This window comes from Diadema antillarum, unplaced genomic scaffold, assembly GCF_040938485.1.
Source record: "Diadema antillarum isolate AM-2024a unplaced genomic scaffold, OU_Dant_1.0 seq00000674_RagTag, whole genome shotgun sequence".
NCBI lineage: Eukaryota > Metazoa > Echinodermata > Echinoidea > Diadematoida > Diadematidae > Diadema > Diadema antillarum.
Genome location: NW_027271580.1, coordinates 482977 through 503555, shown reverse-complemented (window position 1 = coordinate 503555; position 20579 = coordinate 482977). Strand labels below are relative to the sequence as shown.

At 38.2% G+C, this 20579-nt stretch overlaps 2 protein-coding genes across 2 annotated transcripts in view; one reads left to right on the top strand and one right to left on the bottom strand.

The window, feature by feature from the left end:
• Nucleotides 1-57: 57 nt before the first annotated feature.
• The window catches only part of LOC139736912 (A disintegrin and metalloproteinase with thrombospondin motifs 3-like), a 47696-nt gene continuing 27174 nt past the window's right edge, over nt 58-20579 (bottom strand). Inside the window, exons 11-20 of the mRNA XM_071647587.1 lie at nt 19854-19964; nt 18533-18666; nt 5377-5440; nt 4877-4976; nt 4190-4323; nt 3535-3661; nt 3157-3237; nt 2162-2325; nt 1226-1457; nt 58-197 (exon numbers count right to left, since the gene is read on the bottom strand). Of these exons, the coding sequence (XP_071503688.1) occupies nt 58-197; nt 1226-1457; nt 2162-2325; nt 3157-3237; nt 3535-3661; nt 4190-4323; nt 4877-4976; nt 5377-5440; nt 18533-18666; nt 19854-19964 (1287 nt within the window). The remainder of the gene's footprint in view (nt 198-1225; nt 1458-2161; nt 2326-3156; nt 3238-3534; nt 3662-4189; nt 4324-4876; nt 4977-5376; nt 5441-18532; nt 18667-19853; nt 19965-20579) is intronic.
• On the top strand, nt 6139-11379 carry LOC139736941 (uncharacterized). The gene is made up of 2 exons (XM_071647615.1): nt 6139-6361; nt 8424-11379. The coding sequence occupies exon 2, from the start codon at nt 8437-8439 to the stop codon at nt 10285-10287; it is 1851 nt and encodes a 616-aa protein (XP_071503716.1). The 5' UTR covers nt 6139-6361; nt 8424-8436; the 3' UTR covers nt 10288-11379.

Here is a 20579-nt window from a genome sequence, read left to right as displayed (position 1 = left end):
GAAATAGTACGAGTTCAAAGTTTTCGGTATCTCAGCAGACCCGTACTCACGTGATTATCAGAGGTTGGGTAGGGCACGGATGCTCGTTACATGCTCTTCGCACACCTTTCGGTCGTAGTTCTTTTTCCCACATCGTTTGTTGTTCACTCGGCGGTTGTCTTCGATGCGCGTGCACTGAAAGCGATGGAATGAGTATCCTGTATCGATAGAGTGACAGTGATAACGTGTCCAGACATATCACAATCAATGATCGCACAAACAATGGGAGGAACCTAATTACATTCTATTCTTGTCTATATTGAAGATTTAAACATCCTCTGTAATGCCTCTTACAACATCAGGAACCTAATTACCCCATCAGCCTCCAGTAATTAGCGAAATTTAGATTTGCGATGAGGACGTTAAGACGACGGTTGCCTTAACCGTTCTCCTCTCTCCTGGGACCCTGGGTTGTGTTGCAAAGTAGCTTTAGATTTCGCAAAGACGCAGCCTATACAAAGTAAAATAGTGCCCTCATTTATGTGGTTCGTCAAATGACATCAAGTAGCTCTCTGCGTCGTGAATTTGAGCGGACGCTAAATGGCCCAGAACCGCGTGGCAGACCTAAAGCTCCCTAATAATTGAGAACGCAGACTCAAACGTCCCTTCACGTCATCGGAAAGACCACAGGGACAACAAGCCTTTACTTATTATTTTCTAATTAACGTCACATGGAGCTAAAGAACATGAGCTAATTAACAACCCGTTCTATGTGCTTGCCGCCTTTACTCGAAAACATAAGGTAATCTCTGAGATGATTTACAATTCCAGATTGTTTTCTTGCTTTAATCTGATCAGCTCTGAAATTATTTGAACCTTTTTTCCTCTACGAATTGTATTAGATAGTGTGGTCATTTCCATTCCTGCTTCATGTCGAATGTTGCATCCACTGTACCATTCCGGTGGTTTAGTGGTTTGCTTGCTTGACAGGTTATGGCTTCGAGACTCTGCCTGCATGAGCAGAAGTATACTTCTCTTTGGTACAACTGTACTCTCTTGGTTGCTAGAGAGGTTATTACGAGACTGCAAGGGAATTCTAACCAAACTTCATAGAAGGTTAACGTTTGGACGAAGGTTTAAGGGATACATCTGAAGCGACAGAGATTCTTCTTTTTACCTCAAGGCTATGTCAAACGTTTGTAGAGGTCGTAGTTTCTCAAGTCTGTGAAACATCGCGCTCACTTACCGCCACCACATTCCCTGTTACAGTCGGTCCAACCCATATCATCCCACGAGTACTCCGGGTCTGGTGCCTGCGTCGCTGCGGGTGCCTGTGTCACTTCGGTCTGTTCTTCTTCCGACTGTCCAGCTATCAGCGTATCGGTTTGAATCCCCGCCTCCTCCGCAATAACGGGCCCGAAATCTTCGTAGTATTCGACGCTGTAATTCATTGGACGGGTGTCTCTAGCGGCGAATGCCTATACGGGGGAAATGAAAGATGGGGACAGTCGACGCTGATGAGTAATGTGTTCACTGTATCAACTCTTCCTGTCCCAATGAGACAAATGTGCACAAATTTCACACACAAACCTATGGAGAAGAAACTAATGTGGCACTCAGAAGCTTAACACAACTCTTCAGTAGTCTTGCCATTCATACATTCAGCTATTTTTTTTTTGATATCTAATATAGATATCAATGAAGCATGGCTACCTTTTTTAATATAATTTATCTTTAATATTACTTCAGTTGAAAGTGTGACGGAGTCTTAGTACAGCTGAGTTCCTTTCCTTAAAAACACAAACATTGCGAAACAATAACAATCACTGAGATGATTTCCCTCTATTCTATATGTTCAAAACACTCTACCTATGTATAATCTCTATCTATCTATCTATCTATCTATCTATCTATCTATCTCTCTATATATCTATCTATCCATTTATCAATCTATCTATCTATCTATTTATACATCTATCTATCCATCATTTATCTATCTATCTATCTATCTATTCATCTATTTATCTATCAATCAATCAGTCAATCAATCAATCATTCTATCTATCTATCTATCAATCTATCTATCTATCTATCTATCCAGCTAGCTAGCTAGCTAGCTAGCTATCGATGGATCTCTCCGCTTCAATTTGTGCAATTACCACTATACCTACTATATACTTACCATTAACAAGAGGGTGAAAGGAATGGGTCCCTTAGCCGTAAGCATCTCATATTCGCCGTCAGTGTTGTAGACAAAGCGGACCCCGGACTCGATGAATGCGTGCGAGTGAGACTGTTGCTTGCCCCTGTTTAAAATGTACTTGCCCGTCTCCTCAATCTTGAGAGCTACATGGACGAAAAATGGGTAATCAAAAATATTATCACATGCTGTTTTTTGAAAAGTTCTAGATGTCTTTGTCGTGTTTGTATTGTCAAAAAATGCTTTCTCTCGTAGAACCGACAAAAAAAGTGTGAAAACATTACAAAGAAAATCGAATTTCAAAACATCATCACATGCTGGTTTCTGAATAGTTGTATATGTCTCTGTATTGTAAAAAAAAAGTACTCGAGTGTCATAATCTCTCATTCATTCAAACACACACATATATAAGCGCACCTCGCTGTTCGCTCTTTTCATTTTTTTTAATGAGAGATATGTTGTAATTTGCCTGTAGTACATGTTTGTGTGTGTCAATGTATGTGTCTTTTTGTTTGTCTGTTTGTGCATGTCTGTCTGTAGCCGTGCATATACTTAGTTGCCATTTGTAATTTGATCTGGTTCACATGCCCCCATTTGGTTATGAATCGTATAGATTTATGGTCGTGCTTGCTACAAACTGTGCAGGTACCCCCTTTCCTTCCTTTGCCCCGCAAACATATAATTATTGGCAAACATATCTTCTTTTTCAAAGTCTATGATATACTCATAGTATACGAGTCCATGTAGAAATGAATTATGTGCCTATCATAATCTAACTACATGTATATTCATATGCGGATACTTTACTTTGCAGATTATGATAGGAGAGTTCACACTCTGAAAGTAGGCTGATAGACGCTGATGAAAATTCTCTGGGATCTTTTTTCTTTTTTCAACATGGTTTGATTGTTTTGTATTGCTTGTGGTTTTGTAGTTTGTTTTCTGTTTGTTTGTTCGCTCGTTTGTTCGTTTCTTACCGAGAAAGTGCGATGAAGGCACAAGCTTGGTGACCTGCAGGTTCCACATCCCCGGAGACAGGGTCATCAGTTTCTTGTATTCTGCAGAATGATGGATGGTTGAAAATTTATGAGAGTGACAAATACAAACAGATGATTACAGATTGAAACACGTATCACAGGCATGAAAAAATCGGGGTTGCAGTAGGAAAGGAAACAGTACGACAGACGCTACCAGCAAAACGTTATGTGTATAGTAGTTGGGAGTTTGTTGTACTCCCAAAATAACGAGAAACCAAGAAGGCAGAACTTGAAAAATCGGCTTAAGGTGAATGAAAATATGTTCATATAGGAAGAGAGTATGATTGATCTATAATTCCATTTTCCTCACGCACTAACTTTTCTGTTTCGGCTTTTTATCGGCGATGTTGTTGACGACGTCGTAACACGTGGCGTTGCGCCCGTCGCACACGCCACAGTTGTCCCACATCTTGGTGGAACCAAGCTGCACATCGCATCCGATATTCTGGAGGTAAGAATAGGACAGGAAGTGTGAGAAACAAAGAAAACAACAACAACAAAATCTCTAGGTAGAAAGCTATCCTTAACCCAGCAATAAACAATAAAGAGAAGCATAAAATTCCCGTTAAATTCATTAACGTGAATATTAATATTTTGATCTTACACCAGCAACAACATTGTGTCTGTCGAACATATGACTAATAGAAACGACCATATCAAAAGTAATGTCTGTTGCCTGGTCTACGTTATCAGAATAATGTCAAAATTGAGTGGCAGAAAAGAAGTGACGCACTAGGATCTTCACATATTTACATTAGGTCAAATTCATAGTCACTAAACAGTACTCGGCGAGGGTGACAAATGGAAGAATTTACGATACAACAAATAATTTCATGACGTGTCGCTGTCCCGAGCTTTTAGTTTATTTCATCACAATACGTTTATTTTGAACCACCCCCCCCTCCTTCGACTATGAAATATATATTATTGGTTCCCATTGATATTTAAACAACTGAAAATCAAAAACTCTCACCACCACTTCACCGTTGACGCAAATGTACTCTGGGTAGTCGTGAGAGACAGGCGTTCCGTCGATGACATAACTGTCGGACACGTAGACTTCTCCCGAGCTCTCCGAAATGCAGGATAATTTACACGTGGCGCGAGCTGTTACAATGATATCGTATGAGTATAAGAAAAGGAAATCGTTGGACAGATAAGGAATCAGGAATTGAGCGCGACTCTGAAAGTATTTTTTTTTCCGCATCAATAATTCTCTCTCTTTTAAGCACACCGCGCCGGCAGAACTTAATCAACTTTGAGAGCTTAAACTTCAGGGAGTTTCACCTGTGTGACAGTGGCTTGAGTTTGTTTTGCAAGTTGAGAATTTCCCGTGGAATTTGACAATGACTTCACGCATAAATATGAAAGAAAAAACGCTCTTATTTCATTTTCATTTAATTTAATTTAATTTATTTATTTTAGCACGGCATATGATTCAGCCAGACGGCTGTTCTTCCTCATGTCCGTGTATCATAACGTAAAAATGACATAAACTTATTTCAAAACATATACACACGTACATGAAACATAAAATATACAACATACAATTACATGAAACAAATCAGACCAAAAGTATAAAAAAAAAAGATTTTTTTTTCTTATTCCATAGTCCCTACACGAGGGCCCGCGTGACAGTTGATAGAGTTTGAATACTCACGGTCAGTGTTTGGATAGGCCAGTAAAGTCTCGCCAGATGTTCTCTTCGAATGACGAATACACTGTGCTAAATGCTTGTCTGTTGGACCATCGGGACATACCTGTGAGTGGGAGAAAAAGAATACGGAACAGGGAATCATTAAAAGAATATTATTGCGATAAAAAAAAACAGTGAGTCCAAACACTGCAGGTATTCATCAGTATTCTGGTAACAAAATCACTATCAAGATTGACTTTCAAGTATGTTTCTTTTGTGAATAGAATAAAAAAAGAATTTACTATTAGAATTGTAATCTAAACAGACGTGCAGTGAGTCATTCTTCACAAATTTTCAGCAATTTGTTACGATATACATGAAAACAGAAGATATTTATTTTTGCTTTCTAGTACAAAAATGCCAAAGTTTACTGACATTCTGATTCATGTCAAATCTATCCAACCCATGACAGACGTTAGAAAATATTCCATGGGATGTTCTTAAAAGCGATTTGTGTATCTTACCTCGGTATTACAAAGCCGAATCTCTTCCGCGTCACCAACGCAGTCTCTCCCGCCATTTTGGGGCCTGTGGGAACAAACACAGCCATTCGAAATCTGATTTATCAAAATATAAAACACTTACCCATCTTTCAAACAATATTCATGTTACTGGCACTAGTTGTGATGATCGAAAACTCGAGAGGTATTAGAACTAAACGTTTTTGTTTTTGTTTTTGTTTTTATGACAATATCTTTCCGTTTACTCCATGAAGAGCCAATTGTTTTCTTTCCCAGAAGAGTCATTTTTCTCTCTCTGAGTCATGGTTATGAAATAAAATGGATATGAAATTTTAAGCAGTTCTTCCCATACAAAAATCTTCACGGAAATTGAAAGAATAAAACAGGTCATGTGTGAATCAGGTTTTAGTATTGTAGCACTTCTCGAGCGACAGGCAAAATCCTATACTATTATTTTTTTGAACAGAGTGCAACTTCGCGACTCTACATGACATGCTAATAGTCAAACAAAAATAATAAAAAAATGATGTCTTATTTTGCTCATATTCTTATTCATGAAGTCTTTTTGATTAACAACTCTCGTGCAGATCGTTCCTATAAGGTTCCCCAAATTGAAGGGGGGGGGGAGCCTTGACATAAGAGGCGATATTACATTGTGCGCTGTGATTTTCAGATAGGCGCACAGTATAGTATTCGAAATGTGGGGAAAACCCGCTTCCATAACTCTATATGATGGGTCACGGTGAAAAGGTCACAATACAGACATCTCGTCGATAGCTGCTCGAATAGCCATTTTGTGAGTTCTACGTCATCTCTCGGTAGTCTGTTCGGATCTTTAAAGTAAGACCTTATTCAACCTCTTTATGCTCGCATCTTCCTACAGGCTGAACAGACTACACGGTCGTTGTGATCTCATGCCTAAATGTAGGCACTACTTCGGAACCAGACAGAATCCAACCAAACTAACCACGGAGGTACAGCATACTTGGTAAGCATACGAAACAATATACCCACACACGCATGTTACTTGTGCCTGACACGGAGTGTAGTTTACAAATGCATGATCCCTACATGCCTATAGAATTAATTCTTCCTTGTTCCTTTGGTGAGTACCTCTACTATGATTTAGCTGATTTTGTTTCACATATTTAACTCCATGTGCAAGAAAAAATGGCATAGCCTGTTATGATAATGTTATTTCAATAAAGATATTCTTTTTGAAATAAATCACCGTCTACGGATTCTATCACAAATTGGTGAGATGAAAGCCCTTTCCTCATGACAACACAATCGACTAAAAGGCTGAGTCTAGTATACTGTAGTATTCACACGCAAAACAAGGAAGAAGGTGCAAGTCATCTGAGGGTCGTGGGAGGATTCGCGAATGGCCTGGTTGTATTACCCACTTAAATATTAAATAATCAATATTGAATTACTTAAAATTCACGAATTTTATGCGTTTCTGTTGTCAATACTGCACTATATCACAATATTGGTTTCATGGGTTTGATTATTCATATAAAAAAAAAACAATTAACGTATAATCGCTTCCTTTAATTTCTTAAGAAGCTTTATGAAGAATAAACAATAAAAGAGAATTTTTTAAAGATTTTTCTTTTTTTAATTCTACTTTTAGATTTCTTAGGGGGCATTCCATACATCCGGTCCAGAATGTCTTGAGGATTTGTGAACCGATAGGACTTTCGGGTTATTCAAATAAATGTGATTGTGGGTACACGTTTGATATGAATGACTATTCTTCTTGAGTTTTTGTGTATTTGAACATGGATGTTGTTGTTTGAGAAACATTGATATCTAATATGAAAACGTTTAATTCGTGAAACAAAGGATCAGTAGTGAAAAATGTTGCAGCCTCGTTTTGTATAAATGAAAATACTGTTCATATTGGGAAAAGCCCTCAATTTTCTCATGTTAGATTCGAGTATGATACGCAGATATTACACAGAAGAATTTTTAAAGCACTCCGTGTTTGTTTGTTTGTTTTTGACAAAAAGTGTTTTACCCTATAGGCCCTATACAATATTCCTATTCCTTGCCTAACTGGGAAGATGTATACGTGTATTAGTTATAAATGTATACATTGTATGATTCCAGCTTAAATTGATTATCAGTATAGTTACTCCTAAAAACTTGTGTATATGATCCCTTTTGTCTAATAATAAACCATCATTCTTTATACCAGAATCAATCTGTGGATTAGCATTGCAGCGTGTTGTTTGAAAATGCACCAAACTTGTTTTACCGATATTCATAGATGATTTTTCCCAGTTCTGCATTTATTATCCGAAAACTAAAGTAATACTTAGATGGTTCTTATGAGAAGCAGTGATATCATCCGCAAACATGAAGAATCGACGATGAATTTATCATATCATTTATATCAAAAATAGTAAAGGAGTAGTATGGACCCTGGGGGTTCCACATTGGATATTTGATATGGAAAAATCATATGACCTTGCACACACACAATTTGTTGCCAGTCAGACTGGTATCAATTTCGAAATCATTTGCAAGTTCGGGCAAATCCAAAACAGTAAAGGCGTTATTAGATATTGAAAGGAGATGCAATTGTAAAAAAAAAATGCTGTTGAATCTTCATAATCAATCCATCTTATCTATTTGAAGTCTTCGGTTTCAATGATTGAACAACAAATATAATTTCATTTTGAGTTGTGGCATTAGAAAATATATTGTTTTATTTAATGGACGTGATACGAATTCAGTGTATCCTTCAAGCTAGATTGGGTCCGATGGAGAAAACGCATCCTATGACAGGCTCACCGGATAAATCAGCATTGTTGAGCCGGGAAATAAAACATATTTCTTGGGGGGTTTTTTTTAATGATAAACGGTAGTCACATGCGTATCGATGCTAACTTGTGCCTCATTTTGCTTCAATGAATTTTACAAAATTCAAAGAATGCCAGAGCATGCCTGGCATTGACCCTCCAGTTTCTGTCTGGTAAAGAACTACGCTATTGAATCTGCTTGTATCAGTAACAAAATGCTATGTGTTTCTCTTCTCATAGACAAACAATCACCATGGCAACATTTCATCAAATCAGCAGCCATAATTTAGAGTGTCCTATCTGCCTGACACTCTTTAACCAACCTAAATCACTGGCATGTTCTCACACTTTCTGCATTGACTGTGTAGAACGCATCGTTCACACTCAGCAAAAGGAACAAATTCTAACCTGCCCTGTATGCAGGAAAGAAACGCCCCTACCCAGTGGAGATGTGAGTAAGTTACAAACATATGTCCCACTGAGTTCTCTCGTGGATGAAGTCAAAACCAAGAATCCAACATGCACGGTTTGTGAGGTTGACGAAAAACCGCCAGCTGTATCCTACTGTCAGGACTGTGGGAAATATATGTGCGAATTGTGTGAGAAAGGCCATGCTACCTGGAAACCGTTGTCCAACCACGAATTGGTGCCCATTAACGAGGTGCTCGAGGGAAAAGTTCCGCTTAAGAGGCGACAAAAGTGTAAGAAACATCCTAACGATGATGAAGAGTGTTTCTGTACCGGGTGTCGGGAGTATATTTGTTGTAAGTGTGGGATGCTGGAGCATCTACAAGAGGGTCACAAGCTGGAGCATGCAGCTATCCATGAAGAAAAATTAATGAAAAATATCAAGGAGTTACAAGAAAGGGCAAAATCAAAGAAAACAATTTTTGAGAATCATATCGATTGCATAGAGACACAACGAAATGAAATAACAAACATGATAAAAAAGCTCAACAATGACATCGACAAGGTGTACGAGGAATACCTGCAGCTATTGTCAGCCAGGAGAGAGGCCCTGAAAAGCCAAGTTAATCGATGGTCTGAAAAATTCACGAATAAATTACAAGCCATGGAGGAGGAGAGTCACCAAATAATTCGTCACATAAACGCAATGGAAGAGCTGGTAACTTATGGTATGAAGGTACCGCTAGAGAAAGACGCCGTGTTTGCACACGACAAGCTATGCGAGACCTTAAAGAGCTTTCTGGGACGAGGCGATCCCGACGACCAATCACCGAGAGGTGTAACAGAACGAGCTAAAAAGATTTCATTTCGTAAGGATGTAAAGGTCAATGAACCTTGTCTTGGAGAGCTGGAATGTTACACATGGGAAGTCAAAGCAGACGTAGAGCTCCCTAGACAAGACAGCATGGAAGGTATCACTCGGGCGCCAGACGGTAAGATGGCGGTGGGGTCGTTCTTTGGCGGAATCCATCTCTACTCCTCTGGTGGCGAGTTACAGCAGACCTTGCTGAAGGATGTCAGTATCAGGAATATTGGATTCTTCTCCGATGGTCGAAGTGTTGTACGTGATACAAATAACAAGATGTCACTCTACACTCCACAGTGGGAGAAACTTGACGTCACGTTTGAGACGATGAGTGCTAATGAAGGAGGTCAAGGTAGTCTCACTGTGGATAAAGATAACAATATCTACGTGAGTTATATCAAACCCAAAGAGATTCAGGTATCTAGCCCACAAGGTGGTAAGGCAGTCAGGGAAATAATGTGTGATGGGTATACACCCTCCCAATTATTTTCCTTTCGCACCACGGGAAATCTGATACTGAAAGACGAATCAGTTGTCGTCTGCCTTGATGGTAAGGGGAAGAAGGAGAATGTCTTAAAGAAGGAGGGTATGTCTGCCTACCCAGCTGTTTGTCGAGATGATTCGGTCATTGTAGCCTGGGTGAAGCTTAAGGAGGGTCTCGTCAGTATCGATCGATACACGAGAAATTTGGAGCACGTGTGCAACATCGTCACTAATTTCAAAATACAAAAACCAGAGAAAAGAAGTTGGTACTACCTACAAGAGTTTGAGAGTGGTGAGATAGCTTTCTGCACTGCCGATAGACTCTACATATTATATGATGCGATATAATATGAAAATGTAAATATGCTGCTGTTTGAAGTTAAGGAAAAAAAATTATCTCAATGGGATATTCTTGGTAATATGCATGCAATGTAAATGAAGTTTATATTGTTATACAACAATAATGTTCCTATTATAAGTATGTCGGGAGGCACAAGTATACCTCACAATGATACGAGGCTTGACAATTCCAGTCGTCACGATCTATCAACGTTAGGTGTTTTCAGATGGCGTTGCCTTGTACCACCTTCGTGAATTCGGGCCAACGTGTCACTCAGCATCCGTTTCGAGTATAGACTCTCCATATTTGGATTTAATATTTTTACCCTATTTCATTTTTTTTTCACAAAGTAAATAAAATGTAATAAACAATTTTCAAGCATCATATCTTGGATACATAGATATAAATATGGTATGATAATGTAATATATAGTAATGTAAATGTATGTTGGGGCCCCATCCCTGCCAAGCTCTGCTTACAATGTCTGTCTCCTGTAGTAGTTTATGGAGTGTATTACGTTCTTTATAAGGGACAGTCTTGTTACGAAATTAACAATTCGTATATTGATTTGTATCTTATTTTTGTGCATATTATGTATTACTTGGAAATACGATACAGAAAGTGAAACTAAACCAATAAAACACACCAAACAAACAAAACAAAGAAGTATGACAAGACAAGGAGTACAGTCAACACCCGCTGGATCTACGCTGAATAGCGCCATCCATCCCACGAGTGGTGTTTGTACAAAAAACCAACGGAACTTGTACAAAATAGTTCGAGTTGTGTTTCAAAGAGAGAATGTCATTGTCGTTTAGGCATTCCAGTCATGCAGACGATTTCGTTCCAAAGAAAAACCCCCAGTCTTTAAGTGTTTCTCTTTGACATGCATTACTCTGCATTACACCTGTACACATGACATACACGTGTGAGCACATACACCCATTGTGAAGGATCCATCCCACCCCTTACGTGTACAGCTGTACATGGGGAGGTGGTTTTCAATAGGTCTGGTCGGACAAGGTTACCTATAGGCTGCAGACTGATAGGTTGAGACGGTCATTCTTACCAATAGTCCATGGGCCAGGCCAGATGTTGGTACTAGGTGTTTCAAAAAACATTTCCCACTTTAGATTCTTAATAATTCAAAAAATATGTATCAGATAACACTGTCATTGATATGAGTGATAGCTGAATAGTGTACAATTTGGTTGAAGGTGGTTTAGATATGAGAGCATAAATCAATTTCATAAAATCCATGATTAATTTCACGGTTAGGTTCCAGACTTTGCTCTATTTTCAACCCTCTGTACAAAATTTCACTTTGCACAGGGGTCAATGGGTGTGTATGTGAGTGTGTGGTTAACACCCTGACAATGGTCCTGAACAATGGCCAGGGTTTGAATGCTTCATTATTCATTCATGAGAAATTCCACTATCACAACTAGTCTTTTATTCAGCCTCTGGCAGTATCTGTGTAAAGTCAAACGCCTGTCTTAAGTCGCGAAATTACAATGAATACCTTCTGTTCTATCGTAAACGTGGAGACAGGAAGCAAACAAAATCAATTAGAGTATATATACACTTGTGTATGAGCCTTAAATAAATCTACTGTGAAACAAATCGCCCCAATGATAAATGCTGCTGAACTCTTTACCAAAAATGATCTCATTTTATCGAAAAAGCGAAAAATTTGTCAGACTATCTAATTAGTAGACAGTTGTATTAAAATAAGGAACTGAAGATCATTTATGCTTATTTAGTGATATGTGAAGCAAAATTTGAAAATGAGTGCCAGCTGGAATGAAATGTGGTGTTTGCAAGCACTTTACCGTGCATGAATTTAGACTAGCAGTGCCCAGGGCAATCCACATGAATTATTGATTAAGCATTCATGTGCCTGGGAGCGGGAGACTGACGCCTATTCAACAGGTGGTTCAGGCATGTCCACTGTTCAGGGCCATTGTCAGCACACACTCACATACACATCATTGGTTCCTGTGCGAAGTTCAATTTTTGTACAGAGGGTTAAAATTTGACCAAAATCTGAAACCTTACTTCAAAATCAATCTTAGATTTAATGAAACTGCTTTATGCTTTCACGTCCAAATCACCTCCAACCAAATTGTATACTATCCAGCTATTACTCATATCAATGACAGTTTTATTGGATGAATAGTTATTGAACTATTAATGATCAAAAGTGGGAAATGTTTTTTGAATCACCTAGTATTTATTTTCCTTTACATGTGAAATTTTTAATGGAGACTGTTGTAAAGACTTTTATGCCGTAGTGCATGACAATAAATGATCTGAATCTGAATCTGAACATATTCTACAAGACGTTTCCACTACATACTTGCATGTCACAACGATAACCTTTGATTTATATCATAGATACACTTTTTTCTTCGCGCGTTTCACATTTTCAGTTGATCGATCAATAAGCCAGTTCGGATATAGCTCATGTGCACATGGGTACAAATGACCTTTCATTTTTTTCAGTTGGTTAGGCACTTCACTCAATTCAAAGCGACATAATGCAGCAGCTTGCCCAACAAAGCAATTTATGGAACTCGTATTAGCAAAGAATGAACCTGTGTAGATGGAGTGACCAGAATGGTTCGTCAATAGGCGCGGTCAGATTGACAAAAGATCGCGAAGTTTAAGATCGCGATCTATAAGATCTCGAAGTTTTGCCAGTGTGACCGCAAACTTCCCGCGAAACTTCCCGCGAAACTTCTCGATCTGTTTGCAGGCGGTGTCTCCGAAGCGCGAGGCCATTGTCATGTACAGATGTGCTTTGTTACGTCACAATCACTAACCATCGGAAGGCGCATTCTTTCTTGCGCGCGTACCAATGGCCCAAACTTCGCGATCTTAAACTTCTCGATCTTTTGCCAGTCTGAACGCGCCTAATCAACACTTTGGGAAGCATCCATTTCATTGTGCTGTTTTGAATACATTAACAAACTTTTTCTGTTAACATTGCCAAATACCATAGTCCATGGGCAAGGCCAGATATTGGTACCACCTGAGGTGGCAAATCCTTTTTGGTGTCATTTTGTTTGTCGGGCATAGATATGCTTATCAAGCAATGATAGCATTTCCAAATGAGTAGCTTAGTCATGATAAATGAATTTTTAACCAATTTGGTCTCGTTGCTATATCCCTATACTTCTGAATCGAGACTAACCGCTATACAAAGAAGAGCACTGTCTTCTGTATGTCCACATGTGTTCTGTTTTAAACGCGGTGCCCTTAGTCTTTATTCAAGGCAGCGAAGCTAATATCCAAAGGTTATGATGTCCACAGCGCTTAGTCTTTATTCAAGACGGCGAAGGGAATATCCAAAGCTTATGATACAGTGTATATCCCTTTATTTAAAAAAAAAAAGCAATTCCTCGTGGATTTTGCCTTATTTTTCAATTATTCATCATTTTCCGGTGAAAACGCTCCGGTGAAAACTCTAATGCCACGCCAGTGTCGCTTCATTTCTATCCAACAATGAAATATAATGCATAAACAATGTACCGGTACACTTCAATACATTATAATAAATAATATTGTAAATGAACAGAGTGATTTTTGCTTTGAACTGATGTATTTGTTGAGAGGGTAGTATAAAAACAGTAAAGATAATCCCTTTTATTAGGAAGTTTAGATATGACAATGATATACATTGTTTTGTTTGTTTTTCTTTTTAGCAGTGTTTACCAGAATATCGTTGTTAATCAGGCAAAAAACAACAACACACACACAGACACGGAAACAATTGTCACATAATGTAAAGACACAGTATTGTAGCAGAAATTAAGAACACATTGACAGGACAATGAAGGTCAAAGAGACAAAAGAAGGGGGCGAGAGAAAGAAAGAGAGATCTGATGCCACGCAACTCCATCACCAGCTGGAAGTACGAATGGAAGTCGTCCCGGAGATCAAGGTGAGTTGTTACATTTCACTGTGCTTCTGTTTTGATATAACCGGTGAAATTTTGATGGTGTCATTTTTTTTTAGAGCATCATATGCTGAATATATGTGCCAAATTTCAGAGGAATTGGTTTAAAAAACCTTGAAATTATCAAAGGTCACACTCTTCCTGTCTTTGGTCAAAGAGCGTCAAAAATATTTGGTCTTAGTCGGGTTAATGGCTGAAATCTGTGACTAAGCTACTACTCTGGAAATGCTTTATAGCAAAATATAATCCCTAGATAAATGCCATTTCAAAATGCACAACTAGAACTTGCCACCTCAGGTGGTACCAATAACCCATTTTTCGGGTCTTGGCCTATGGACTAATTATATGACAATTGTTTCCGTGTCTGTTTTGTTGTTGTTGTTGTTGTTGCCTGATTAACAACAATATTCTGGTAAACACTGCTAAAAAGAAAGAAACAAAACAATGTACCGTTATCATATCTAAAGTTCCTAATAAAAGGGATTATCTATACTGTTTTTATTCTACCCTCTCAACAAATACATCAGTTTTAAACTAAAATCACTCTGTTCATTTACAATATTATGTATTATAATGTATTGTAGTGTAACGGAACATTGTTTTTGCATTATCTTTCATTGTTGGATGGAAATAAAGCGACATTGGCGTGGTATTAGCGTTTTCACCGTAGCGTTTTCACCGGAAAATGATGAATAATTGAAAAATACGGCAATATTCACGCGGAATTGCCTTTTTTGTTGTTGTTTTTAGATAAAGAAATATACACTGTATCATAAGCTTTGGATATTCCCTTCGCCGTCTTGAATAAAGTCTAAGCGCACCGCGTGACAGCTGTGGACATCATAACCCTTTGGATATTCCCTTCGCTGCCTTGAATAAAGACTAAGCGCACCGCGTTTACAACAGAACACCTGTGGACATACAGAAGACAGTGCTCTTCTTTGTATATAGCGGTTAGTTTCGATTCAGAAGTACGAATGTATAGGGATATGAAAACGAGACAAAATTAGTTAAAAATTCATTTATTATGACTAAGCTACTCATTTGGAAATTCTATCATAGCTTGATAAGCAAGCATATCTATGCCCGACAAACAAAATGACACCAAAAAGGTTTTGCCACCTCAGGTGGCACCAATAACCTATGTTTCGGGTCTTGGCCCATGGACTACCAGGGTTGCTGTCAGGGGGATGTACTGGCAGGCACCATTTATAAGGATCCATGAATAATCATAGCGTTACAGATACTTATCTCAGTGAAATTAAAAACCAACCTGTCTCTCGGTACAAATTACCTTTTTTTCTGCTCATGCTCAAACTGGAGCCCCGAACTGGGTTATTCACTTATAAATCAAGAGAGGTTAAGGTTCCCGTTACGTTTAGCTGAATCTAAATTGTGGCAACGCCAGACAACATGTACATTTACAACTTAAAGTTGATTTTATTGTCGATTACGAGCATTGTTCGACTGTGTCTTATGAAATCACGCCGATGACAGTTTGTTCTTCAGATTAAGTGACTGTAATACAACCAGTTATTACATGTACAGTGTATAATAGTTGGGGTCATCCCAAGAGACCGACATTGAAAATAGGTCTATGAGTCATACAGCCCATACACGAGTTATTACAACCCAGGAGTCACACACAGCCCATGAGTTCGACACTACGTAAATAGAACCCATGAGTTCGATACTACGCAAAGAAGGCTCACGAGACCGACACTACGCAAACACGTGGCAAACACAGCCTGAGACCGATACTACGCAAAAGAGGCTAACGTGAGCGACACGATGCAATAGAGGCTCACGAGACCGATGTGACGTACACCCTAATAGTCAACCTAGTCGAATCTATTTGGACTAAAGAAATAGCTTCGACTTAGCGAAAATTCGATTGATGAGGGATTAGAATCAATAGACTATAAAAAGAAGAGGACTTGAAAAGACCTCCGACTTGGGATAAATTAAAGGGTGTCGGATCCTTGAGGCTAGTTGAAGTTACTTGTATTTAAATCATGTACAAAATTTTGTCAACGAACATGGTCACGTTTGCTGTAGACATAATTATGGTATGCTTTATTCACATATTGATACGTTCCACAAAAGTATTTTATAAAGTGATTGAATATGGCAATTGTTATATAGTGGTTTTATATTGCAAGCCAGATCGAGGGAAATCATAACCTAAGTCTAAGGCTAAGTCTACCTACCAGTTTCAGTAGATTTTCATTAAACTTCTTGTCCCCGCAATTTACTGTTCGTATCATGATACATTATTTTTATTCCAGTCATAACAAAAACTCCCAGTTGTTGAAATATTTCAGTAATGTTCATGTTGCAGTTATCTTTCGTTCATTGCACTGTCCCCTTTCATTGTGTTAATCATCGTAATGATGTACTCATGAGATTATTAGGTTCCTGTTCTGTTTAACAGGCAGTTGATATGTGACTGATTCAAAGCTCACAATCACGTATGTAGTAGGTTTCTGAGTCGTGATTTCACTTTCGACTTTGCCTTTTATGTTAAGATACTCTGTATAAGACCAAGCAGAGTTTAAATCATTTCAAAGTACCCGAGAAGTTAGCGCGTGTATGATTTCTGTTGTTGAAAGGAAGTATTCAGGTTCTTCAACCTATAGGTGACATTTTCTTTCTGCAGTAAGTATAATTAATCTAGACCGCTCATTAGGTAAGAGAAAGCAATATCAGAAAAGGATCGACATGTATTTTGGTAATGTGTTCACATGGAGATGATGGAAACAAAATAATCTATTTTCCATCTCTTTTTCTTTCTTTTTCACATATTTCTTTTCGAATGACATTCCTTATTAATCTTTTTGTATTCTGTAGGCTTAAATGCAAAATAATGAAGTATTGAGCCATACTACTGAAGTTGTTGCCTAGATTTTGATATTCAATTGAACAAAATCTTGTTTTATCTTCATACTCTGGTATGAGGTAAGATTTAGGCTGAGAATTACACTGTATTATATAATCAGAACAAAGATGTTTTGTTACCTGAAGTGTTTCCCGCAAGAACTGGTGTCTATACACCATACAGTCAGGAATACGTGGTTTTATTTGTGATTGTCGAAGTGGTATAACTGCCAGGATAATGTTACCTACATACTCATTTGTAAGTGGTCATGAGCAAATGTATATGAATTCAACTATTCATCTGTCAAAATGTTATATCAATATGAGCCGCTATACAGTCCCGTGTGAATTGCTAAACATGATATAACGCCATACGAGAGTAAGGAGAACTGTTCTGCTTCGTTTTCACATTAGTTGGAAAATCGATGCTTACATGATTACGAGATAAACTGTCATTGACTGTGTATTTGTATTGTAATGATTGTTGCATGGCATGTGATCTGATAATTCAATAACATTAATAACATAATAACATTGAGATAATAATGTTATAGTCATGTACCACATGAAGTTTTGTTATTCACTCTACATACACAGTTCTTTAATCTCCTCCATCAACTCTTTTTTCCTTCCTAGTTGTTGGTTTGGATTACTATTATGTGAACACAAACCAATCAAGCGAGTATGCCCAGATGGTATCCCATATCTGCTCTGGCTTTTCTCTAGCATGTAACATGATAAAATATGACTGCCTGCTGTTCTTCCATGGATTCAAATGAAGTCCAAACGGGAATGTCACCACTTGTTTGTATGAGGTACAAGGAAAATATTGTGTTTATTGATAATACATGCATGCCGTCACTGCTCTGTATTATTAAACAACAGCTTGAATGCCATTGAAATCCCTGGCCATTCATTCGTTTGCTTCCTTGCACTCGTATTTGTGTTAGTGTGTGTGTGTGTGTGTGTGTGTGTGTTTACTTGCCTTCATGAAAGGTTTATCAAATACATGTAGAGGTTTGAATTTCTATATGCAAACATGAAAGAGAAACTCGGAAAGGTCGTGACTCTCAGGCAGCATTGCAGCAAAATAAGGGTTTAACACACACACACACAAACACACACACATATACATAATCATATATACATGTACATGTATATATACATATATATATATATATATATATGTACATATGCATACATAATGAAAATAAGGGGAAAAGGCAAAATGAGTAGAAAAAGAGAGAAATGATAGTAAAGGGCATGCGATATTACAATTACAAATCGCCAAGAGTTTTAAGCACTTATTTGACCATCCACAAAACTCATTGAAAAATATCATGCAGACCCCCTGACATACACACTTCTCCCTAAAGCACTGAAAGTAAAATGTCACTACGCTTAAAATGACTCACTTCGGATTATTGCATCGCCTGGTCCTGAGCTGTACTCCAAGGCCACAACTGAAGGAGCACTCACCCCACGGGGTCCACTCGCTCCATCCACCGTGCACGATCGTTACACGAACGCAGCGTTCCCTCACGCATTCCTGAAAGAGCATGTAAGCAAGATTTTAATTAGTCTTGTCGTACCAAATTGTGTGGTGGTATCTAAAATGTTGCTGTTTTTTCATACCTTGATTTGTCTATACACACAGAGTTCGTTCTTTCTTTCATCTTTGACTCTTCCACAAAAGAGGACATCCGGCATATCATAAACATTTATCGGGAAAAAGTGTCTGTATGGAGAGTTATACATCAAATCAGTAAAGAGCGAAGAGAACTAGCAGAATCTGGATTGTCAGTCACTTTTAGCCTTGACTTTCTTAATCTGTCAGATACGAAATCACTGTCAGAAACGAGAACCTTAGGGTGATCCACGGAGAATTTCAGTCGATGTTAAAGTTAAAGGGGAATTCCTGTCTGTTAAAAGTTGGTCCGATAACAAACGGTAAAATCTAATAATCACAACAGCAAAAATTTGATCAAATCGAATAAGAATTAAGGGAGTAATGAAATTTGATCAAATCGAATAAGAATTAAGGGAGTAATGAAATTGTGAAATTCGGTTGATTTTGACAAAACATTTTTTTCGAACAGACTATGTGAATAGTAATGAGTGAGTTAATGATGTTATTTCCACGCAATTTTCCATATAGTTTGTACATAAAATCTTGAATTTTCCATATTTTTTGGCCAAATGCATTTATGCCCCACTCGCAAACTCTGATATACCTGACTGATCATTATTGTGAAGTTATTCACACAGAAATCATACCATGTTTTACAACTTAATGGTCGAAAAATTGACAGAAAGTAACTGAAAATTTTCATTGTCACTTATCTTATTTTGTTTATTAATGGCTGCATCCAAAAAGGTCTCAAAAGTCCCATCTTTATTTAAAAGTAAGAATACCATAGAAGACACACACAGCTATACCTTGATTTTAATTAACAAATATTTAAGATCGACTTTGTGAAACATCCTATACAGAATCTGTTTCATAATATACCGGAAGTATCCACCGCAGTGGCGGATTCAGCGTTTTCGAGGTTTGTGTGTGTGTGTGTGTGTGTGGGTTTGTGTGTGTGTGTGTGTGTGTGTGTGTGTGTGTGTGTGTCAGCTGACTAAACTCGGAAGTGGCACCAGAAATATAAACTGCTTTGGGCCCCCCTCCTCCCCCCCCCCCCCCCTCCTTTAAGGAATTCCTGGATCCGCCCCTGCACCGATACTAACCCTTTGTGGCCCGCAAGAGGAGCCATCCATCGGCGGCCCTTTCTTGAGACACCCGCCGTCAAGGTCCGGCCCAGTGCAGTAGAGTTCGACGCAGTAATCCACGTCGGTGTGCTGTAAGGTGGGACGAAGGTACAAAAGTGACCGATTGATTTTAATTCCGAGCTTCTCAACCGGTGGGCAGCGAAGCTCTCTGAGATTGGCGCCGTGATCAGCCAAAAATGACAGAAATATCTATATTCGATAAGAACTGGGCCTCGAAAATGTTTACTAGAGCCAAAGTGGGCTTCAGGTTAAAAAAAAAAAAAAAAAAGGTTGATAAGCATGGAATTTTAATCAATATCATGGCTGTGGAGAGGAAGAATTCCAAACAAGAGGAAGGTTTCATGGAGATTGGAGTAAAAACATTTTAATAGGCCTGTGCCACTCGTCCATCTTCGACTGGATACTTAAATTGTAGAATCAATTCATCTAATTATAACAAGCGCGCAAAATTGCAAGCCAGACATAATTATGCATGCATGCATGCATGCATGCATAAATAAATAAATGTTGATCTAACTGTTTATACAAATTAATACACAAACATGTATTTATTTATTTATTTATTTATCAATTTATTCATTTATTTATTTATTTACTTACTTACTTACTTACTTGCACATAAGTATGTAAATGGACGCAAGGGTAGGAGGACTGTACATAAAGATATCGGCAACAGAAACAGAG